The sequence below is a fragment of the Anolis carolinensis genome, chromosome 3 (genome assembly GCF_035594765.1).
Source record: "Anolis carolinensis isolate JA03-04 chromosome 3, rAnoCar3.1.pri, whole genome shotgun sequence".
In the NCBI taxonomy this organism is placed as follows: Eukaryota; Metazoa; Chordata; class Lepidosauria; order Squamata; family Dactyloidae; genus Anolis; species Anolis carolinensis.
Window position 1 is genome coordinate 261,287,442 of NC_085843.1, and position 25,366 is coordinate 261,312,807.

The window sequence follows — 25,366 nt, forward strand, 5'->3', positions numbered from 1 at the left end:
GAGAGAAGTCTCCCTGTTCCTCATCCGAAAACTGGCTGTACATGCTGCCAAGGTGCGCAAACACTTTGGCAGAAGGGTCCTGTATTGGTAACTGGCTTACATTTTCTTCTGTGAGTGGCTCAATTAGGGCCTTGGCCAAAGTCTCAGCCCTTACCCTTTTGGCTGCGGCATCCATCTTTATTCTAAGCATCTCTATACGAGCCTGTTCTATTTGCATTTCGCTTTGTCTACGGGCCTGTTCCATTTGCATTTCGCTTTGTCTACGGGCCTGTTCCATTTGCATTTCGCTTTGTCTACGGGCCTGTTCTATTTGCAGTCGTTGCTCTTCTTCTTTAAAGGGAAGGGTGAGATCAGCTGCCTTAGCATCAGCCTCCGCCCCCGCTACCTTGCTCTTTAGCTCCAGACGTGCAGCCTCCTTAATGTGCAAGGCAGCTAGGGAAGAGATGGCACTCCCAGCAGCAGAAGACTTGCTAGAGTGGCTGTGTTTAGACGATGCACGCTCCCTTAGTTTAGATACCTGGCTAGAGCGGTTGGACTTAAGACTAAGTGCCACAGCAGGTGATTTCAAAAGATTGGTCTCATGGCTGCATAAGGAAGCTAGGATTGCCCTCACCCTATTTTCTTTCTCATTAGTGTCAGCTAAAACACTCCCTATTTCTAACTCTGAATCCTTGGCGTTAATGCGCTCGAGGACCTGGACTATCTTAGACACTAAACCCCTCCAAAGACCGAAGGCTTCTTCGAGGTCTGTCTGTAATATGGCTGGCACCCTTGTGATACCCAAGCTCTCTATTCTGTCCATTAATGTTACAATTCGCTCCCATGCCGAACCTAACCTCACATGGAGGAGCTCCTTTTCATCTATTAGATGGGCTAGCATCTTGGCTGAAGGGTGCTTTATCCTTTGGGGCCTTTCATTCCTACTTTCAGCCTCAGAAGGAGGTATACCATCTGTATCATCTTGAAATTGCATAGACATTATGTATTCTTAATAGCAAGTAAATTTACAACAAAGGCAAATGCAATATACCTGCAAGTAAATTTACAATAAAAGCAAATTCAATATATAATACAATTCACAGCACTTAACCATAGCAATATATATCACTAAGTAACTATACTTTACAAAGATTGTGACCTTTGGCGCCAGATTTTGGTGGGCAAGTTGCAAAATGCCAACTGACAGCAACTTGCCACTTGATACCTCCCTTGCCCGAGTGACGTAAACTGCCAAAATGGCGACTTCGCCAAATTTTCGAGCACCTCGTGCTCTGCGGCTCGAGGCCTGCCGCCGAAGGAGCACCGAGGCTGGCTTTGGAAAGGAGGAGAGAAGAGACGCCTCCTCCCCGCTGTGAAGGGAGGTCACCACCGCAGGTCGATGAAGCAGGTCACCACCGCAGGACGATGAGGCAGGTCACCACCGCAGGACGATGAGGCAGGTCACCACCGCAGGACGATGAGGCAGGTCACCGCCGCAGGTCAATGAGGCAGGTCACCACCGCAGGACGATGAGGCAGGTCACCACCGCCGGACCATGAGGCAGGTCAAAGCCGGCCGAGTGCTCCGGCCGAACTCCTGATGAAGAGGCTGTCAAAGCCGGTTGAGTGCTCCGGCCGAACTCGCAGCAGCGTTGCCAGGCCTGTCCAGGTTCTAGCCTGGTTCTGGTGGGCTCCACGCCTCAGAGCCAGCCAAAGAACTGTCGCTGGTGCTCCGCGGCTCGAGGTCTACCGCCGAGGGAGCCCTGGACGTTGCTGGGAACTGCACAGCCTGTGCAAACCCAGAAAGCCACTGGGCCACGTGCGCACACGCGAGCCAAATAGCAAGGAAATAGAGCCCCACTATTTGACTCCTTCGGGTCTGAGAGCGGGCTCCACTGCCTCAGACGCTGGTAGAGTCTTTAGGTATGCAGACTGAGCTCAGGCGGAAAAGCCGCAGCCTATACTAAAACTTCCTAAACTATAAAAAACTATAAAGCCGTGCAAGCTAGCTCAAGCGGAAAAACCGCTGATCTCCCTCAAAACTGTGCCGTCCGCCGGACAATAAAAAACTATAAAACTGAAACGTGCTGTCCTTTATCCGGGCGAACTGCAAATCCCTATAAGCTGTCCTATAGATATTGAACGACTGAGTCTGGATAACTTCAAAAAAGGATGTTTATTCATACAAGGTTGTAAACCTGGCACAGATCTTAAAGTTGCAGAAAATGAAACAAATTTCTATAGGTTTTAGTCACAGAATTATCCCTGGTTCCAGAAGGCAAAGGTGATTACAAAACCACTATACCCTAATCACGCTGCCTATATTAGAAGGAGAAACTCTTTCCTTCCCTATCTTTACAGCAAAGATTAGTTCTAGAAGCGATGGAATAACTCTGCTCCTCTAACTAGATTTCCTATTCCAGATCAATATAATTCAATACTTATCTAATTTGGATAGGCTTAGATTGGCCTGGTTTTGAGGATGATTTGTCCCAGTTAGCTTTGCACAGCTCCAGCACGTTGGAAGACTATAGCCAGAATGAAACTCTAAAATGGAGACTAGACCCTGGTAAAAAGGGCGGTCCTAAGATGTTGCACTCTTTGACCAATCACTGCAAAGAAAACTGCAGCCAGCTCTTGCAGATTCCAAGCCACTTTTCCTAGGCTTTTGCAGCCAGAGGCTCAAACAAAATGTAAAGGAGGGAAAACAAACAAACGACCAATAGGTAAGGCAAACCATCGTCCTGGGGGACGGAACAATGATACATGTAGGACTTCATGTCAAGTTTGCATTCCTAGACTCATGAAGTAAATTGACACTGACAAAAATGGGATGAGTCAGTTACACAGGGACTCATTGGAAACTCAACATTCCAGTTGAGTTGAAGAAGTTATAAAGTTTGTGTTTTTGCTCAATCTACTACCAATTTTAATATGTTTAAAGGATAAAAATATCAGAGCATAACTGCCTTCCAGATGGACCAGAGAAGGTAGCAATTCCTAATCTCAAGGGGACTCAACTGAGGTGATCTATTTTGCCATTCCTTTTTGGAGGAGAGACAGACAGAGAGCAATTGGTAAGAACTGTGGGCTTTGTCACACAAGGCCGACTATTCCACGGCAGTCATGCTATGATAGATAGTGAATGCATACTGGGATGAACACACCTTTAGTTTTGCATCTGTCATCATTTGTACAATTGCACTGATTTGACAGTCCATGGTCTGCAATCGTACTTCCATATACCCTTATAACTCTGTCTTCCTACACTTCTGCTGCTTCATAATTTTTTTAAGCAATTTTGTAGTTCCAACAATGAATAACAGAAAAAGATACAAGTATAACTAATATTCTAAATGAACAAATAGGCAAGTAGCTTGGGAATAGTGAGGGGGAATAGGGAGTGTGGGAGAAAAGAAGAATTTAGTTTGTGATATCACTTTACTGCCAACATGCCGGCACAGAAGCAGAACAGACTCATCAGACAAGGTGGGTGATGGGAATGTTGCGGCATTGCGAGCTGTTGATTGGTTTTGCTCATTAATAATGGGAGAGGTTAATTGTTCGGAGGAGGCAAATCGATAGTGAGATGCACATTCTGTTGTTTAATAGTAATCATCACCAAAGGTTGTTGCCTCCTTTATGTGATCAAGTCAAGTTCCGATGGTAGAGAACTCACACCAGGAGATTGATATAAAGGCGTGAATCTCCTTCTGTATCTTCTTTGACAGGAATAGAATACATAACATGAAGAGAGACAGCATATATCTTTCTGTGCCCTCTCCAGCAGAGTTACTAAATGAAGAAAGCAGATTCTAGTTGCTCACCCTGAACCTAAGCAAGTAGAAGAAAATCCTTTTAGCTCAGTGTGTGCGAGATGTGTGACTAGCCGTCTTTCCTCATTCACTATGTAATATAGGTATTCCAAAACTGGGGAATAATCATCTCAATAACTGTGGTTGATTAATAATCTGGCTTTTAAGTATTTAATCAATTATAGTTAAATACATACACATTACCCAAGGCACAAATATTTTCACTTGTTAATGAAGAATGTGTAAAATAAGTTTTTTCTCAAGCAACTTTGATGGGGAAAGCGAAGTGGAAGAGGACACTGCTTACACAATACCCCTATAAAAAGCAAACATCCCAGACACATTAATGACAGTCAATACACTTAGCAAAGTAGTTGACAACCCCCCCACCCCCCGACACTTTTTCATTCTTTCTGGGTTGGATAGAGGTGGTAGCCAATGGGGTTGCTTTATATTTGCCTTTTAGGGGCCTGTTTCCCATGCCTGTGCATAACCATTGGCTGGATGGAAGATGGGCACAGAAGCATCTAGAACGTCTGCTTTTTACAGGGGCCTCATGTAAGTGGTGTTCTCCCACTCCCCCCCCCCTTTTTTTTTCTTTTTCCCTCAAGGCTCCTTGAGGAAAAAAAACTGCAGATACTGGGTGTGTAATTTGCTCTCTTCCACAAAGGCAGTAAAAGATTTTTGGCTTTCAATATAAGAGAGATAAATCTTTGGTAGCTAGTAGTATCTAGGACTTCTCATATTTCTATCTATCCATTTAAAGATACGCAATGTTGTCTGAGCCATTGATTACTGAGATGATTATTCATTTTACTTTCCTAATGATTTATTTTGAAAAGCTGTAAAATTGGTTTTGATGAAACACTGACATCTTTAAAACAATTCTGAAATATAAAATATATAGGAATGAATCCAAAGAAACATGAGATGAATAAATTCACCCCATTATGCCCCCCTGTGAAGTATTGTGTAAATGGTAGCAGAAGATTTTATATTTGGAACTACTTCAGAGTATGCAGGGAGGGAGCACACAATTCCATGTCTGTACACATGGCGCAGTGGGTTAAACCACTGAGCTGCTGAACTTACTGACCGAAAGGTCGGCGGTTCGAATCCAGGGAGCGGGATGAGCTCTCGTTGTTAGCCCCAGATTCTCTCAACCTAGCAGTAGGAAAATATGCGAATGTGAGTAAGTCAATAGGTACCGCTCTGGCGGGAAGGTAACAGCTCTCCATGCAGTCATGCCTGCCACTTGATTATGGAGGTGTCTACGGCTTAGAAATGGAAATGAGCACCAACCCCCAGAGTCGGACATGACTAGACTTAATGTCGGGGAAACCTTTAACTCCCTTTATTACACAAAGTAAATGAAAGTCTTCATTGTAAGGTAAGTACTAATAGCTAAGATACATATAGTTTGTATTCTTGTTATTTGGGCTTGTTTTGCAGTGAGGAGGTACTTGTGGTCTTATGATTAGGACTTTCTGTGTTCTGTGTTCATTTGTGCAAATAGGGTCAGAGTAAGACATGACTGGACTTAATGTCAGGGGAAAACCTTTACCTTTACCTTTTATGTGCAAATAGAGAGGGAAGTGAGTAATAATTTGTGGAAAGGGAAGAATCTTACTGAATTTCACTTTATTGTTTTGATGTAGTGCTGTCCCACCAAACTGGGGAGTTTCCTTCTCTAACAGAAAACACTATTAGCCTAAGGCATGGGGTTATTTGTTTTTAGGCAATTGCTAATATTATCCTTTGTTTACTTTTTTTTAGAATAAAAAGCTTATCTCTTGAGATTGAAAATAAGCACGCTGCACTACAGAATCTAAGTGAACAGTTGCGAGGCCTTCAGAAAGAAAAGGAAATTTCACATAGGCAGTCAGAACTGTTGCGGTAATTTGTACAATAATTATTTTTATTTGAACAGAAAACTATTGTTTGTAATTTCTACCTGTAAAAGCAACTGAACCTTTGTTTCCAACCTGGTGCCCTCATATGTTTTAAACTTCAACAAATCACCAGCTTGGGAAATGCCATTCAAAGCAGTCTGTATATTAGACATTTCCAGGTCCCATCTTGGAAACAGTGTCACCTCTGGTTAGCACTTAGATGGAAGATTGTGAATATCAGATGCTGTAGGCTATATTTCAGAGGAAGGAACTGCCAGATACTGTATGTACTCATGTATAAGTCTAGAAATTTTAGTAAAAAAATGGAACCAAGAAAACTGGGTCAACTTATCCATGGGTCAATGTAAGTACTATACCTTAATTCTTATCCAAACAGGAAACACCCTCTTCTCTAAGTAAAAGGTGAATCTAAAAGAAGCACCAAACCTATCTACTCTCTGTGGTGCTGCTTTGGCCTTTTTCAATGTCTGGGTGGGGAAATGGTGGTGGTGTCCAGGGTTAATTGTCCTTCTGAGGCTGTATTGGTGCTTTCTCCTCTCCACAAAATGTCCTTAAACTTACCCACGGGTCATATCAAAATCCATAATTTTGATCCCCAAAAGGCTCTTGACTTGCAGCAACTTTTTGTATGAGGTTGACTTTTACATGAGCATATATAGCACACACAGAGTCATATAATAGTGGAGACTCTCAGCATGCCTTGTTTTCTACTTCCGATACCTAACATCTCAGTTTATTTATTTATTTACAACATTTATACCCTGCCCTTCTCACCTGAGGGGACTCAGGGCGGCTTACCGAAATTGGCAAAATTTAATGCCCAAAAGTGCAATCATAAAAGCAAACAATACATATAAATCCATTAATAACATTATAAAAATATATTATAAAAACCTTAAAAGCATATATAAAAATAATTATCCATGCTGTTGCTGCCCAGTATCCTCAGTACAGTTTTAGTCTGTGGCTTTCTCACTTTTGCTTCTTTGTTTGGCCTTTCAGGTATTTTGTATGCCTTTCTTCTATTTTCCTACATGGGCACCTTCAGATCACAGTGGTATTGCCACCTCCCTCTCTGCCTTGATCTTATTACTAGAATTGGAAAGGACGGAGTGTCTATTGAAAGGTCCAATACCACTGTTTTCCAGGTTTGTGCACTAATCTAAATTTACTTGGAGAAATATTTTGTAGGTAAAGATTTGGCCGTCTGCATGAGAGGAGATTATTTAAAAGTACATCTCTCATGATAAAAATTTCATCTGATAAATTAAAATACTTGCTGGTTGTTGACATTCCAAAGGTTTATTCATGATATTTAAAAAGGTATCAAAAATAAACCTTTTGTGGAATATGCATTTTGCTCATACAATTATGCCCCCCAGCCACCCGAATTGAAAGATCAAAAAATGTATTTCCCAAGATGTTGGATAAACAGACATATTGGAAATATAATTGCAGTTGTTTTATGAAGACCAGTTAAAATTTGAATCATATTCAAAGTAATGGCAAACTCAACATGGAATTAATTAATGATGCCACTAAACAACATGGAGAACTATATTAGCTACGCTTCTTGATTTGTATCAGTAGTTTTTACAATGGTAATTGTTTCAAGTGTTACTTTGTTTTGAAAACCAATGATCAATTAGTTTTTCTTCCTTTTTGGCAGAAAGGCATTGGAACAACGTATGTTTATCATAAGAAAAGCCTTTGTCCTCCTTCCCTTTATCAGAGAAGAAATAAACAGTATTAAAGAAAAAATATTTGGCTTCTCTCGACAATGGGTTGCACTAAAAGAGGATATTTTTTTACACCTAAAAAGCATGAATGTTACTGCATTGGAAGGTAAATGATCAGAATATAACTTTTTTTCATACATTATTCTTCACTATTTGATTTGTTTTCTCCTTTTCATAATGATCTTGTAAGTAATGCAAATAAGCTGCTACATAATTCCTATGCAGAAAACCTCTGCCATGAATGTACCACAATTAATGGGAAAGAGTGTGATGAAATGCTTCTTTTGAACTCCTCTCAAAGTGGTAGAATCCAAACACATTCCAATGAGAACTGGACCTTGGAAGATGACTTTCCTTGAATTTTAAATGTAAGCATTGATTTGGTCCCAGGTCTTAAGAATCCAAGTTCACAATTTTACTCTGCATAGTTGTGCCCACCAGAAATAACTGAATGCAATAGCAGTTCGTGACTGTTTTTTGTGGGTCATGCTATGAAATGGTTTGAATAAAATCTAACATGGGGAATTTTCTGTGTCACTGACAATGGAGATTGTCAGTCTTTCCTTTAAGTCATATAGATGAAGGATCACTGAATGTAAAATCTCCAAAGATGCCTCAAGGGGCGGATAAGGCCTTGACTGGTCGAACTCAGCGTGTTCTCACTTGCAAAAGGCAAGCACGAGATGTATGGGCAAGATGCTGCTGCCATTGCTATCTGCTGTGCTTCCACATTCTGCCTGAGGTGGTATCAGATTCTTGTACAAATGTTAACATCCACTCTAACATTTTACATTAAAAAACTGAATGATTAACAACAACAGCAACAAATTGATGTGGGAGTGTGAAGGAATTGTTCTGACACCAGACTAGTGCCAAAAGCCCTCACAAGATCAGGTGGTTTACAGGAAAATCTGTTTAAAATATATTGCCCAACATGTGAAGTTATTGTTAAAAATGTTAAAAAAATAATCTACCAGTAGCAAACCCCCAAACCCTTTGCTCTCCTAATTTAGATATGCTGCTGCTTTGGCTTGTTAGTAAATCAGTTTCTCTAAATGTTGAGAGCAGCTGTCTTAATAAATATATGTCTCGTGCTGAATATTACACTGTTTCTGTCTTTTTGAGTAGCTGGTGTAGAATTGTTCTGAATATCTTACTTCAGGCATATGCACATGTGTTCTCCTTTCTTTCTATGTAAAAAAAAAGATCCCTGTTTCTAAAGCATGTCTCCTCTTATTGCTGAACTTTGATAGTGGAAATTGAAGGGTAGGAAATCAAAGAGCGTTATGCCCCTCTGTATGCCGTGCCACTTTGAAATTGTGTTTTGCCATTTATGCTCTTGGCAATTCAGACCACACATATAATTACCTCTGATTTTAGTCTTTCAGCCCTTACTTGTCACAATTAATGTGCTTTCCAACAGCAACTGACATAGCACATGCACGTTTAGCAAAAGGGGGCTGAATTTTGGAACCTTTTCCTTGTATAAATAGAAAGCCTTTTTCACATGCAGAAATATTATACAAATTAATAATTGAGTTGCAGTTGGAACAGAGATTGCCATATATAGTTATAAATAAGACAAGGAATATTCAGGAAGCTGAGTTCAAAATCTGGTCAAGTCTGAAAACGTAATTAAAAACGTTTTTTCCATAGCTCCAAGGAGAAATGATGGCTTATGACCTAACCTGGATCTTCGCGGTGATCACACTGATATCAGACTCAATGATCCTGAATGGTTATTCTCTCCTCCACATGACCTCTCCTGGGGACAAGTGTGTGATTTACAATGATTCACCTGAAAGATGTGGCTTCCACATTTGAGATAGAAATCAGCACTACAGGTTCCTCAGTTTTGGAAATGAGTTACTATACCTACTGTTTTACTCTTGGTCACTCGACTGCACACTAGATGTCTTCAAAATGCCTATCTGTGATGGCGGCCTACTGCCAGCATAACATTACTGTATATTCCTACACTAATTCTGATCCTCGTCTACATTCTGATGTTCAGCTTACCTTGGGACCTCGCCGTCAACCACGAAAAAGCCCATTTAGCCCCAGTGAGCACCACTACATCCCAATAAGGGAATGGCATGCCTCCTGAAAGACCGCTTCAGGACCCTGATATCACTAATCCAGCGAGCATTTGTGTAGCTTCATGTATCTACCATCGGCACTCAGTCCCACGCTGCCACTTCTTCAGAGCTGCTTCTCGAGCGCATTCTATCAAATGCAGCCTGAGAGTCTGCCTGACTCCCTCATTGTTGGTCATCTAGGCCCCGCATCAGTGGGCAAAGTGGTACGATGCTCGCAGGGTAATACTGTTTTCCACATCCTCACCCTTCCTTGTCACTGACGGCAGATCCATCACCACGGAACTGAGTAGCACACATGAACAACCTAAACACTAGGGGTACTTGGCCAATGGAACAGCACACCCAACACATTAACCCTTGGAATCCCCAGCTGTTAAGAAAACCCTCTGGACATTCATGTGTCCCGGGGGGAGGGGGCTAGCAGCCCAGGTGCCTAGGGAAAATACCACAGCTATTTCCCCCTCTTTTATTTACATTCACCCCTGTGCTCCCTTTCCCCAGAGCCATCTCTTCTGTAGTCCCACCAAAAGTTCAATTCTTCATTTGGAGGTAAATTCCCATCTTCTTTTTCCAATAGTTTTTCTAGAAATTTTCTCCAGATACTTTCAAAATCATTTTTTTCCTATAATCCCTTCTTTACTTTTAAATTTGATGTTAGCTTTTCACTCAGTGCCATTTGCCAAACTTCTTTATACCATTCATTAATTTGTATTTTCATTTCTCCTTTCCAATATTTTGCAATTAGTAATCTAGCTGCTGTTAATACCATGTCTATTATTTTTTTTTTCCTTATCTTTCTCATCCTGTTTTTTAATTAAATTTCTTCCCATTGGTTTCGCGGGCTGCTGTCACAGCATCCTCCGCAAAGGTTATGCTGGATGGGGCAGACTGCATCTTAATCTCCTGGTGGTGGTTTGCGCCTCTTCTACTGCCATCGAGGAGCAACTTCTGGCATCATTGGCCAGACCCCCTCACGTCTCAGGAGGGTCACTTTTGCCACCCAGATTTACAACCACTTACTACTTCTGCACACCAGCCTTGTCGATCATGGAGGTTGCCCACGGGCATCCACCAAGTGGTGATATGCTTATGTAAATGGAACCGTTCATCTAATTTCCCAGTCATCTAATCTCGTTCCACTATTCCATGCTCAACACAGTGTTCCTGGTTTTCCCTTTACATCTGTGAAACAGTAGGCTTCCCATTCCATCTTTAAAAATTCCTATTGGCTATCCCACCATATTGCTAAACGAAGGATACCTATCCTGCTTTCTGACCTATTGTACTATTTTACAGGGTCACTAGCATATCCCTCTACATATATACCTTCCAGCTCTTGCATGGAACTTGCAGCTGGTTTTAGAGTGGTTATCCAAAATCCACTTTAAGCCACTAGTCTCAGCAGAACTTACCATCTTCTCCCACAAAACTGCCCAGGGTTGCAGTCACCCTAGCCTGATAGGTCAGCAAACTGTCTGGCTTACAGGTGGATAACCCCTACATCTGTTTCTATAAGCAAAGGTAGTCCTTTGAACTGATATTTTCCACATATATCAAAATATCACTCTGCTGGTATTCTTCCAGAATCCAACCACTCCACTGGAGGAAACTCTGCACTCGATAGATGTGATGAGAACTCTAGCTTTCTACATCTATGGAACAAGTGTACATACAAAATCTTCTAAATTCTTCCGTAATTACTGCCAAGATGCACGTATACGTTCGGTAACTCATATCTTTATGAATCATGGCCACAATATGCCTTCCCTTCCAGTTTACGAAACATGACCTCCTGCATCACATGAAGTGTCATTTAGAGCTGTTACTACGTCTGCAACTTTTCTCTGAGGAGTGCCGTTGCATCCCCCACTGAAAGCGGGATGCCTCCTCTTAGGGGGATGCTGCCTTTGGAAGAGCTGTGCCCTTTCCCCCCATGACATGACCTCACCTCCAAGCTCAGTAGCTTGCTAGTGCAATTTCACAAAGACCACAAAGAAAAAGAATGTGTTATTTACCTGTAACCATGTTTCTTTGAGTGCACATTTGTAAAATTTGCACATCCCTCCCCATCCTCCCTGCTATCATCTTGCCTCAGTATCCATGGCTGCTATCTTGTGGCCAATTGAGGCTGGAGCCTCTCCCACTGGCTATATACTACCCAGGGGAGTGTGGGTGGTACACTCACCAAAATGTATCTTGTAGAGCTTCTAGAGAGTTCCTAAACTAACTGTGCAGGCGCATGAAACCTATATGTGCTAATTTCACAGATGACCACTCGAAGAAGCATGGTTACAGGTAAGCAACCCATTCTTTTTATTGTACCAGCCAGAGCTGAACTGTAATTTTCTCAATTGCTAAAACACACTAAACAAGGGAAGCCCGTGCTATCTTCACTGCTGTTAAAAGATTCAGAACATACTATGAAGTTGGCATTTTGAGTTGGTTGGAGGGGTCTGTCTTCTCCACAAAATCTCTATACAATGTCATATATAGAATTGGTGAATTTGATTTAGAATAATGTCTGGCTAATACTCTGTAAAGGACCGTGATTGATTTCATTAAGTGGAGCCATTATGCAACTCTGAAGGGAATGCAGAATGAATTTATAAAATAAATCAACGCTTCTTGTATATTTATTTAAACCACATATAAGGTGAGCATTTTTTTTATTGTGGCTCTGTTTACAATTGTAGCTTGAATATTCAGAACAATTTCTTTTTTTTCTTCAGAACTGTCCAGTGCAAACCAAAGTCTAGGTGAATGCCAGAGGGAAAATTTGATTCTTGAGGAGGAGGTGCAACGTTTAAGATTGGTGTCAGAGGCAGCTAAACAGGAAGGAGAGCAACTTCAGACTTCTTTGTTACGAGAGAGTGAATTGCAAAACAAATGTCATGAACTGCAAAAGAAAACACAAGGTAAAATATAAAAGAGGTGATGTGGTTCACAGAAAGACAGCATCGCTTTAAGGCATAGTTTTGTGTAATGCTCCACTGTTCATTTATTTTCCACTGTTTGCACACACCACCTGTGATGCCTCATGGGCCTTGTAGTCCTGTTCCTGGTACTATCGTGGCAGATGAAGAGGAAAACATGGGGTTTTCGCCGGTTCAACAAGAGCCGGAGTCCCTTCACCTGCCGGATGTTGATGTTTGCCCTCAAGAATTCAGTAAACCAGGCCTTGGGCAGTACTCCCCTCCATTTCCCAGGAAGGAATCTTATTCTAGAGACAGAGGAGTTAGAGAAGCTAATTGGAAAAGCTTAAGAATCGCTGCCAAACAACTGGCTGATTAGGTCTGCTTCCCTTGGGAAATTCTAAGGAGTAATGCATCTGGACAGAGTGGGTTTCGCTTCTCGTTCTCTAGGGAAAGAGATTGTTGGTGGGAAAATGAGACCCAATATAGGGGTTTGGCGCGAGAGATTCTTTGCGGAGTCAATTGATCAGCTTCAGGAGAGAGATCGTGTGTGGACTTCGTAACCCCAGTTCCTTGCTTCCCGGATCAAGTTTTCGAGCCTTGCCTTGCCTTGCAGTTTAACCACGGACCCTGTTCCACGCTTCACGTTTTGCCTTGTTTCTAGTCACGGACCTAGTCAAGAATCAAGTTTATTTCCAGCCTTGTTGTCAAGCTTCATTGGACTTCTAAGACTCTGACATTTCCCCACACTATTGCTTGGCAAGAGTGTGTGTTTCGGTCAAGTGGATTAAAACTTTGAACTCTAATATCATTTATTGGACAATACATTTTTGGACTATATTTGACCTCTTTTGAAAGGTCTGTTTCTGAACTATATTCTTCACTTGTTTTTATTGCTTTTATATATTTCTTTAATAAAGATATTAGATAGAGACTGGCCTCCGTGTAAGGTTATTGGTGCCCAGCAGCCAGGGTTCTGACAGTTTGACTCCGCCAAATAAGCACCAAACAACCTAAGGCCAGAATGTCTACAGGAACCGGAGCGGACGCCCCAGCTCAACCACCCAGCTATACCATTTCTCAAGATGCATTCAATCGGATCCGGGACACACTCCGGACGCAGGAGGGAGAAATACGGGGCTTGAAGGAACGTGGAGCCTGTCTCCCTGCCTTAGCGCTACCAACCAAGTTTTCTGGAGAAGCCTCCAAGGTTCATGTCTTCCGTCGCCAGTGCCAGGCGTACTTAGAAGCCCGCCAAGCCGAGTTTCCCCAAGTAGATGACAAGGTGGCGTGGATCTTCAGTCTCCTAGATGGGCCTGCGGCCACTTGGGCGACGGCATTATACGATGCGGGTTCCACGCATCTAAACACAGAGGCGGAGGCCGCCAAGGCGGCTGGAACAAAGCCGGCGGGGGAAGCCAGCGACCGGGCGTAGAAGGGCTCGCCAACCCGGTCAAAATTTAACCATTGAGGGCTATAACCTCTTTCACAGAAATAGAACAAAGGGGAGAGGAGGGGGAGTAGCTTTATATGTCAAAAACAGTTACGTTGCAGAAGAAATGCAAGACTGTAATCCGGGAAACCAGCTTGAAAGCATCTGGATAAGAATCAAGGGAACCGGGAGTCAAAAAGATCTTGTCGTGGGTGTCTACTACAGACCTCCGAGTCAGGATGAAGGACTTGATGAAGCCTTCTGTCAACAGCTGACCAAACAGGCACAAAGAAGAGATATAGTAGTCATGGGCGATTTCAATTATCCCGATATCTGCTGGAAAACAAACTCAGCCAAGAGTACAAAGTCCAACAAATTCCTCACTTGCCTTGCAGATAATTTTATGGTCCAGAAGGTAGAAGAGGCAACAAGGGGATCAGCAACTCTTGATCTAATCTTAACAAATGTGGAAGACCTGATCAATACAGTTGAAGTGGTTGGATCCTTAGGGGCAAGTGACCATGTGCTCCTGCAGTTTGCAATACAAAGGAATGCTGAAACTAAGACAAGTCAAACACGCATTCTGGACTTTAAGAGAGCTGACTTCCAAAAAATGAAGGAATTACTGAGCGGCATTCCATGGACGCCGATATTAAAAAACAAGGGAGTTAAGGATGGATGGGAGTTTTTCAAAAGTGAAATACTCAAGGCGCAAATGCAAACAGTGCCAACAAAGAAGAAAAATAAGACAAGTGCAAAGAAGCCAGAATGGATGTCCAAAGAACTTCTAACTGAGCTAAAGCTCAAAAGTGACATGCACAAGAAGTGGAAAAGGGGAGAAATCACCAAAGAAGAATTCAAACGTATAGCCAACACCTGTAGGGAAAAGGTTCGCAAGGCTAAAGCGCAAAATGAGCTCAGGCTTGCCAGGGACATAAAAAACAACAAAAAAGGCTTTTTTGCTTACGTTGGTAGAAAAAGGAAGAAAAAGGAGGCGATAGGGCCATTGCAAGGAGAAGATGGGGTGATGGCGACAGGGGACAGGGAAAAGGCAGAACTACTTAATGCCTTCTTTGCCTCGGTCTTCTCAGAAAAAGAAAGCCATCTTCAACCTCAGCAACACGGAATGGACGAAGGATTGGGGGAAATCCAACCCCAAATAGGGAAACAAGTTGTCCAGGAACACCTGGCCACTCTAAACGAATTCAAGTCCCCAGGGCCAGATCAGCTACATCCAAGAGTACTGAAGGAACTAGCGGAAGTTATTTCAGAACCACTGGCAATTATCTTCGAGAGTTCTTGGAGAACGGGAGAAGTCCCAGCAGATTGGAGGAGGGCGAATGTGGTCCCTATCTTCAAGAAGGGAAAAAAGAACGACCCAAACAATTACCGTCCGGTCAGCCTCACATCAATACCAGGCAAAATTCTGGAAAAGATCATTAAGGAAGTGGTCTGCGAACACTTAGAAACAAATGCGGTCATTGCTAATAGTCAACACGGATTTACCAAAAACAAGTCATGCCAGACTAATCTGATCTCTTTTTTCGATAGAGTTACGAGTTGGGTCGATACAGGGAATGCTGTGGATGTAGCGTACCTGGATTTCAGTAAGGCCTTCGACAAAGTCCCCCACGACCTTCTGGCAAACAAACTAGTAAAATGTGGGCTAGACAAAACTACGGTTAGGTGGATCTGCAATTGGCTAAGCGAACGAACCCAAAGGGTGCTCACCAATGCATCGTCTTCATCATGGAAAAAAGTGACAAGTGGAGTGCCGCAGGGCTCCGTCCTGGGCCCGGTTCTGTTCAACATCTTTATTAACGACTTAGACGAAGGGTTAGAAGGCACGATCATCAAGTTTGCAGACGACACAAAACTGGGAGGGATAGCTAACACTCCAGAAGACAGGAGCAGAATTCAAAACGATCTTGACAGACTAGAGAGATGGGCCAAAACTAACAAAATGAAGTTCAACAGGGACAAATGCAAGATACTTCACTTTGGCAGAAAAAATGGAAATCAAAGATACAGAATGGGGGACGCCTGGCTTGACAGCAGTGTGTGCGAAAAAGACCTTGGAGTCCTTGTGGACAACAAGTTAAACATGAGCCAACAATGTGATGCGGCTGCTAAAAAAGCCAATGGGATTCTGGCCTGCATCAATAGGGGAATAGCGTCTAGATCCAGGGAAGTTATGCTCCCCCTCTATTCTGCCTTGGTCAGACCACACCTGGAATACTATGTCCAATTTTGGGCACCACAGTTGAAGGGAGATGTTGACAAGCTGGAAAGCGTCCAGAGGAGGGCGACTAAAATGATCAAGGGTCTGGAGAACAAGCCCTATGAGGAGCGGCTTAAAGAGCTGGGCATGTTTAGCCTGCAGAAGAGAAGGCTGAGAGGAGACATGATAGCCATGTACAAATATGTGAAGGGAAGTCATAGGGAAGAGGGAGCAAGCTTGTTTTCTGCTGCCCTGCAGACTAGGACACGGAACAATGGCTTCAAACTACAGGAAAGGAGATTCCACCTGAACATCAGGAAGAACTTCCTCACTGTGAGAGCTGTTCGACAGTGGAACTCTCTCCTCTGGGCCGTGGTGGAGGCTCCTTCCTTGGAGGCTTTTAAGCAGAGGCTGGATGGCCATCTGTCGGGGGTGCTTTGAATGCGATTTCCTGCTTCTTAGCAGGGGGTTGGACTAGATGGCCCATGTGGTCTCTTCCAACTCTACTATTCTATGATTCTATGATTCTATGATTCTATGAAAAACTCCACTCAAGAGCCGCAAACAGGGGTCCTATTTCTCCTGGTGGTCACGCTGTGGTCAGTGAAAAAAGGACCCGTCATGATCCATGCCATGATAGACTCAGGGGCAACAAACAACTTCATTGATAGGGACTATGCTGACTCTCTGGGACTACAATATCATGATTTCAAGAACGCCCGGGTGGTGCAAGCCATAGACGGCCGACCCCTGAAGACAGGTCCAGTAAGCCAATGGACCGAGCCCACCAGAATGTGGATAAGAGAGCACATGGAAGAAATCTCCTTCTTCGTTACCGAGGTTCCCCATTTCCCCGTGATTTTGGGTATCCCGTGGCTGACACTCCACGACCCAAACATCTCCTGGACCAACAGAGAACTGCAGTTCGTCTCAAGGTTTTGCCAAAATCATTGTCTAGTAGCCAAGGTCTGCCATGCCACAGACGCAGAACCCATCATCACCTTGCCCAAGAAATACTCGGACTTTTGGGATGTTTTCAATGAAAAAGAAGCCGAGAAACTACCCCCACATAGACCCTATGACTGTGCCATTGACCTGGTGGAGGGGGCCCCAATTCCGCGAGGACATCTCTACTCCCTGACTGAACCAGAGCAAGAAGCTCTCAGGGAGTTTATAGAGTCAAACCTTCGCAAGGGGTTCATCAGACCCTCTCAATCCCCAGCCGCTTCCCCAGTGATGTTTGTGAAAAAGAAGTCAGGGGACCTACGCTTGGTTGTGGACTATCGGGCCCTGAACAACATCACGAAGCGGAACCGCTACCCATTGCCATTGATCTCAGACCTATTGGACCGACTCCGAGGGGCCAAGGTTTACACCAAACTGGATCTCCGCGGGGCTTACAATCTAGTTCGCATAAGAGAAGGGGACGAATGGAAAACCGCCTTCCAGACCAAATTCGGATTATTCGAGTCCCTAGTCATGAATTATGGATTATCCAGAGCTCCCGCAACATTCCAGCATTTTGTCAACGATATTTTCCAGGACTATCTAGATCTGTTCTTGATCATATACCTTGACGATTTTTTGGTTTTTTCTAAATCGCAATCGGAACACGAGCAACACGTCAGAATGGTGCTACAACGATTGCGGGATCATGGACTATATGCCAAGTTAGAGAAATGTGCCTTTGATTTGCAAGAGGTAGACTTCCTGGGATACCGCGTCTCGCCACTAGGGCTCGCCACTAGGGCTCGCCAACCAATAAAAAGAAAGTACAGCGCTTCTTGGGGTTTGCCAACTACTACCGCAAATTCATCCCAGACTTCGCTCGCTGGTCTGACCCAATCACCAGTTGTATCCGAGGGAAACAGCCTTTCCGCTGGACGGAGCAAGCAGAGAAAGGGTTCCATCAGCTAAAGCAGTTATCCACGACCCAGCCAATTCTACAGCACCCTGATCCTAAAACCCCTTTTGTTGTGCAGGCTGACGCCTCCGATGTGGCAATTGGGGCTGTGCTCATGCAACCAGTGGGAGAACATCTTCATCCTTGTGCCTATTACTCCCGTCAACTAACAGCCCCAGAGAGAAATTACACTATTTGGGAGAAAGAACTTTTGGCCATAAAGGCAGCTTTTGAAAATTGGAGACATTGGTTAGAAGGTGCCAAATTTCCCATTGAAGTTCATACTGATCATCGAAATTTAGAGCATCTAAGGACCGCACGAAAGTTAAATCAAAGGCAGCAGTGCTGGGCTTTGTTCTTTGAACGTTTTGACTTCCGGATCCATTATGTGACCCCGGCTCAGACCAAGCAAGCAGATGCTCTATCACGGAAACCAGAGTATGCTGCAGGACGCAGAGAGACCTCAGAATCTCGATTGCTGCAACCCGAAAACTTTGCCACGCTCACAGTGGGAAACACCAAATCCACTTCAATTAAACCAACTCCCTCTAACCCAGAATCCCTTTTCACTCAAGAAATTAGAGCCAGTCAACAGGCAGATGCCTGGGCTCAAGAACAGATTCGCCAAGGACTACGTTTTCCATTCTCACTTAAGAACGGGCTACTATGCTACAGGAATCATGTTTACATCCCTCCAGGCCCCGGCAGAAAAAAAGCACTTCATCTGTGTCATGACAGCAAGCCAGCAGGACATTTTGGGCTATTTAAAACCATGCACTTGATCCTGCGAGATTTCTGGTGGCCCAAGATCCGCAAGGATGTGGAGAAGTATGTCAATACCTGCCCTGTATGTCAACGTTCCAAGACACGAAGGGAGAAGCTGTCAGGGCTACTACATCCCCTTCCCACTCCTTCTTGCCCATGGGAGATAATTTCCGCGGATTTTATCACTGACTTACCACCCTCCCTTGGATTCACCACGATTTTAGTAGTGGTGGACCTTTTTACCAAGTTAGCCCATTTCATCCCCTGCGATGGCCTCCCCACGGCCAAAGAGACTGCAGATTTATTCCTTCAACATGTTTTCCGACTACATGGATTGCCCAAGAGTTTAGTCACTGACCGTGGATCTCAATTCACCTCTCGTTTCTGGAAAGCACTACAAAAACTATTGGGCATAGACTCTCGTTTATCTTCAGCTCACCATCCCCAAACGGATGGACAAACTGAGCGCACCAATGCCACTTTGGAACAATACCTTCGCTGTTATGTAAACTACCAACAGGACAATTGGGCTTCCCTATTACCTCTGTCAGAGTTTGCATACAACAATGGTGTCCAGACTTCAACTAAAGAAACCCCGTTCTTTGCAAACTACGGTTTCCATCCATGTTTCTTTCCTTCTGTCATTGAAACCTCAGAAGTCCCTGCAGCGGAGGACTGGCTGCAGGAACTCACAGCAGTGCAAGAACTCTTGCACCAGCAACTGGATCAATCCAAGGAGGACTACAAACGGCACGCTGACAGCCATTGCCAGCCGGGCCCTGAGATCAAGGTAGGAGATCGGGTTCTGCTGTCCACTCGTTTTTTGCCCTCCCACCGTCGCTGCCGGAAGTTAGATGCCCGTTTCATTGGTCCCTACCCAGTGGTGGCGCAACTTAACCCCGTGACTTTCAAACTCCAACTTCCGCACTCCATTCGCATTCATCCGGTGTTCCACCGTTCCCTGCTCCTTCCGGCGGATGGTGTCCGCCCCGACTCAAGCTGGCCGGCCCCGCCCCTGTTTTAGTGGACGGAGAGGAGGAATTCGAGGTTCAGGACATTTTGGATTCTCGCTTCCATCGCCGCCGCCTTCAGTATCTCATTGACTGGGTGGGGTTTGGCCCAGAAGAACGCTCCTGGGAAGATGCTTCCACAGTCCATGCCCCCGACTTAGTCCGCCGCTTCCATCAGGCCTACCCTATCAAGCCGCGGCCCCGCGACTCTCGGAGAGGGGCCCTGAATGAGGGGGGCCTTGGGGGCGGGGATAGTGTGATGCCTCATGGGCCTTGTAGTCCTGTTCCTGGTACTATCATGGCAGATGAAGAGGAAAACATGGGGTTTTCGCCGGTTCAACAAGAGCCGGAGTCCCTTCACCTGCCGGATGTTGATGTTTGCCCTCAAGAATTCAGTAAACCAGGCCTTGGGCAGTACTCCCCTCCATTTCCCAGGAAGGAATCTTATTCTAGAGACAGAGTAGTTAGAGAAGCTAATTGGAGAAGCTTAAGAATCGCTGCCAAACAACTGGCTGATTAGGTCTGCTTCCCTTGGGAAATTCTAAGGAGTAATGCATCTGGACAGAGTGGGTTTCGCTTCTCGTTCTCTAGGGAAAGAGATTGTTGGCGGGAAAACGAGACCCAATATAGGGGTTTGGCGCGAGAGATTCTTTGCGGAGTCAATTGATCAGCTTCAGGAGAGAGATCGTGTGTGGACTTCGTAACCCCAGTTCCTTGCTTCCCGGATCAAGTTTTCGAGCCTTGCCTTGCCTTGCAGTTTAACCACGGACCCTGTTCCACGCTTCACGTTTTGCCTTGTTTCTAGTCACGGACCTAGTCAAGAATCAAGTTTATTTCCAGCCTTGTTGTCAAGCTTCATTGGACTTCTAAGACTCTGACATTTCCCCACACTATTGCTTGGCAAGAGTGTGTGTTTCGGTCAAGTGGATTAAAACTTTGAACTCTAATATCATTTATTGGACAATACATTTTTGGACTATATTTGACCTCTTTTGAAAGGTCTGTTTCTGAACTATATTCTTCACTTGTTTTTATTGCTTTTATATATTTCTTTAATAAAGATATTAGATAGAGACTGGCCTCCGTGTAAGGTTATTGGTGCCCAGCAGCCAGGGTTCTGACACCACCATAGATTTGCACTCTCACCCTCCCCACCCTACCACCAGCCAATTCCAATTAGAAGTTTCTGTTTGGGCATTTAAAGAAACCAGACAAGGGGCATGGGGACTGAGATGATGAAAGAGTGTTTTTCCAAAGGTCACACAAGTTTCTGAAAGAGATTCAAATCACAGACCTCTTGGTTTAGAGCTCTTTTTAAAAAAGTTACTCCACTAGTTTTTGTCTTGTATGTCATAAAGTTTCAAGCCACAGGTGCTCAATACAGAAGGGGGTTGTATTGCTTCCTTCTAAATTACCCAGGTACTTTTCTTGGCCTCTGAAGAAAGGAAAAGAAGATCTGGTCATGAGAGAGTAGTGGCCTGTTGAGAACACATGTCAACATTTGGTTAAACATGAAAATATTAAAATGAGAGCTCAAAAGAGCACTAAGAATATCTTTTTTTAAATATCTATCTTGGTTTTCCTTTTGAATGTTCTATCTGATCAGTTTGTGCCAGATAGTTTTAGTGTCTTTGGCATCCCTGGTGAACCTTGGATGAGGCTAGGCACAAAGCACTAAGGTACATCAAATGGTTTTGGGCATTGTCTGGGACTACTACCAATGGTATCTTGTAATATCCTTTTTGAAATCTGAGAGGCAGAACATTAATATCTTGTTCCTTTTGTGGGATTATTTAGTATCCATGTCAAGCAGAGTGCAACATAGCCAGTGCCATATGATCTTATAGTATAAAACAGGAGAGAACTGCTCAGGATGCTCTCATAAGGTTAAAGAAGTTAAAAACCTGGATCTAAATCTAAGGAAGCATCTGTAAAACACCCTCCTGGGGCACACATTCTCCTGTAGAAGTTCCACTCTGTCCGGTTTCTAGTCTTGTTGATATTTGCTGTTGCATAACATTGAAGAGAATCTGTGGCATAGACTGCAGTAGTAATCTACTGTTTTATACCATCTGCCCTCTAAGTAATAGATTGAAAATCTAGTCCTAGGTTGAAATATTTGCCCCATCATTTTTCAGCACTTAGGGATGTTCAAAATTCTTTGCTGAAGCTAATATTCATTTTCAGACAATATGGGAGGTTATAGACTTTCAAATAGGATTATGCTAACTTTTAAGCAAACTGCCTAAGGGTATTTATCTGTTTGAAAAGGGTAAGCTATCATTCCAAGTAACAGCTTTGTTCAATAGCTATGCTTTCATCTCCAAAAAAAGTTGAGATGGTGTTGGAATATACTGGCAGTTATTTCCCCCATTTATCACAAAATGTGGTTCCCAACAGGTTGTGAAAGGAATAAAGCTGCCTGCATAGTCCTGCCAACTTGTTCTCAGAAAAACCATTTAAATTCTTAGTTTTTTAAAGCAAACCTTTCAACTATACAATCAAAAAGTGTGTTCCAGCTCAAAAGTCCTATGACCTTTGCCCTTTAAAAGTTAGCATTTCCCTTGTCCCTCTTCCTCAAAGGGGGATGGATAGTTATGTAAAAGTGAGGGAGGATTCTGCCCTGTAATAAGGAAAATGGGCACGGAATGAGATCTATAGGTCTCCCTGTAGTCTTATTTTCATCCCATGGCCAAATATATTTACCTCTTACAAAATTTCACTGAAATAATGAGACCCTTGAAAAAGGTATTAGAGATTGTCTAATCAAGCTATGATATAGTACTTCCTGTTGTCCTGATATCTGGTACAATTTTATTAAAAGTGATAAATGTATTGTGTAACAGGCAGTGAAGTACACATTATGGCTAATAAACTCCAATTGGTGTATTAATAAATGCACATTTTGTTCTTTCTGAAGTATTTTTAAATGTTCATGCTTAAAAATGAGTGTTTCCCCCCTAATCTGTCTTTCTGTTCTTAGAGGTCAGTATGACCAGATAATTAGTAAACTAAATTCCTATTTTCCCCAGAAGACTTGGAGTGCTCTCTTAATTTTAATAAACAGAAAGACATTGTGACCATTAACTGGGTGGAAAAAAACAGGGTAAACCAAATTCCTATTTTTTTTAAGAAAGAGTAAATTAAAATATACCCGCATTTACTTGAATCTAATGCTCACTTTTCTTGCTAAACTACCTTCCCACAATTAGGGTGTGCTGAGCCAAAGCAAAAGGGGAAGCTCCTTCAGGAGCAACTGGAGCGCCTATTTGAGGGATGTCATCTCTAATTTAATTGCCATGGCTCAATGCTATGCAGTGCTGGAATTTGTAGTTTGGTGAGGCATCAGAATTCTTTGGCAGCCCCCATAATCCCAAACTATAGCTCCCATGACTCTATAGCATTGATCCAAGGCAATTAAAGTGCATTCATTCTATAGCATAGATGCACCCCAGGATTTTCTTTTTCATGGTTTGAAGCTTTGGTGTGCTAATATTTTGTTATTAAAGAAAGAATTCTAAGCATGCAGCTACTGTAATGCACACCTTTTTTGGCCAAATTACAGAGAGTACAGATTTGCACTTTTTTCCGCTGCACATTACATTTGCCAGCAAAGACTTTTTTTGGTTTCACAGTTTTGAAAATTGAGGTACTTATTACATTCGATGGCACATTAGACTCAAGTAAATACAGATATATTGAACACAGTTAATTTTCAATAAGTCTCTTCTGCAAACAGTTTTATCAAGAGTACTTCTACTTTTAAAATAATATGAAAAGATAATTTCATACATTCTCTGTCCTGACTATTACACTGATATGTTAAGACAATTTTTAGGGACATCTATCTGTATTTTAAAGACAGAAAAATGGAAGCATGCCTCCTTGTATTTGCTGATTTATCTATAGCTTTTGCTTTCAGCAGTGCAAAGGAAGTTGTTGTACAATTTGTGCATTTTCTCCATCTACTGGCATTGGCTATCCAAGATCTACTATCTTTTGTTGAATAAAATGACTTCATTTACACTTTAAAATAACAAGAATAATATATACCAATATAACACTCTAGAATCAGTGAGATTTTATCCGGTGGCCTCAAAAGATGTCCCTGTCTATCTGAAGTGCAGTGAATAGGTACAGATCTTTAGCTGCAGAAAGGCATGTAGCCGGGGGAGGGGGGGGACTTGAGGGGCTTCAAGCCCCTCTGCCCCAAATTCTCAGGGTGGTCCACGAGCAGGCCTTACATTTATTATTTAAATTGTTATGTTTATTCATATCATGATCTGATCACCATGCTCAATATATCCCATATGCATGGGGGTATTGGGATAATGATGCAAAACGTTTGCTAGGGTAGATCCTCTCTCATTTAGACTCAGCCCCCCGCAAATCAAAATCCTGGCTACAGGCCTGGCTGCATATCTTTTCTGCAGATGGCTGCAGATACACCAAGACAATAAAGTGTTCCAAAAAAAAGTTTGGTTTGGCCCTAGCTCTGGTTTTCATACTATCATCTTATATTTGATTTTTCCCTGGAGGCTTTTGCACTGTGCGTTTAAGCTCTTCCACTTGTTGTCTTCTATAAATTTTATCATTATAATTCAGTGTTTAATGCATTTTTATTACATTTCAGTTGTTATATATACTTTTTATTGCCTTCACCGATGTTTTTCTTTTAGAAAAGCAAGGTAGAAATGTAAACAATAAATAACACAATTTGGCTTTTAGGTTACTGCTTTATTCAGGTAACTGTATTGTAACCAAATGTGAGTTTAAACAAACAAAAATTATTTTTTAACAATGCAGTAGCGATATAGATTTACAGAATCATGGAAAGTATTCCAAGGCCTGTCTGATCCAATTCTGTGCCAGTGCAGTAAGTGCCAACCAAATCCTCCCTGACAGGTGGCCATCTAACCTCTGCCAAATACCTCTTACTGTCAGGAATTCCTCCTTCATGTTTAGTCAGAGTCTCCTATCATTCTGTTAATGCAGCCTGAAACTGTGCTGGCCTTTTTTGCTGCCATATCATGTGATTGGAATTATGTTTAGCTTGTAATTTATAAAAACCACTATATCCTTTTTGTAATTTTTTTCTGTTGAATCGCTGTGCATCTTTTATAGGTCTAAGTCTTAGACCTATAAAACATTTATCCAACATTTATCCCTGTTGGAATTAATTTTGTTACTTCTCCACTCCGTTAACATCACCCTGAATCTTGATTTTTCACCTTTTCCTTTTTTAGTGTCATGTCTAAATTTGCTTGTAGATTTTGTTACTGTATGGGACTGCATTCCATCTAGAAAAGTTTTACATACAATGTCTTTATCTATGCTAGGGTAGAATGTATTGCATTGTTCTTGTTTACTCTAATAAAACAAAATATGGAAAAAAACTGCTGTCTCGTTGTTACTCATATCTTTTAATGCGGCATAAGAATTTTGTATAAAATTGAAAATAGTTTTTGTTTGTTCTATGTGGTATTTGAAGCTCAAAACATCTCATGATTCAGAGATTCTGTACTTGAGTTACCTGTTACAGAACATTATTTGTATTCAAAATATCTTGTTTAGTTTAT

The 25,366-nt window shown here is 42.7% G+C and overlaps 1 protein-coding gene across 6 annotated transcripts in view; it reads left to right on the top strand.

The window, feature by feature from the left end:
- The window catches only part of lekr1 (leucine, glutamate and lysine rich 1), a 100,749-nt gene that overhangs the window by 23,324 nt on the left and 52,059 nt on the right, over positions 1-25,366 (top strand). For 5 of the 6 annotated variants that reach the window (XM_016992031.2, XM_016992030.2, XM_003218174.4 and 2 more), the window contains 3 exons: positions 5,570-5,689; positions 7,376-7,551; positions 12,274-12,459. In XM_016992031.2, coding sequence (XP_016847520.1) covers positions 5,570-5,689; positions 7,376-7,551; positions 12,274-12,459 — 482 coding nt within the window. Of the gene's footprint in view, positions 1-4,241; positions 4,352-5,569; positions 5,690-7,375; positions 7,552-12,273; positions 12,460-25,366 lie in introns of those variants that run through there. The other variant, XM_062976701.1, reaches the window with a different exon arrangement.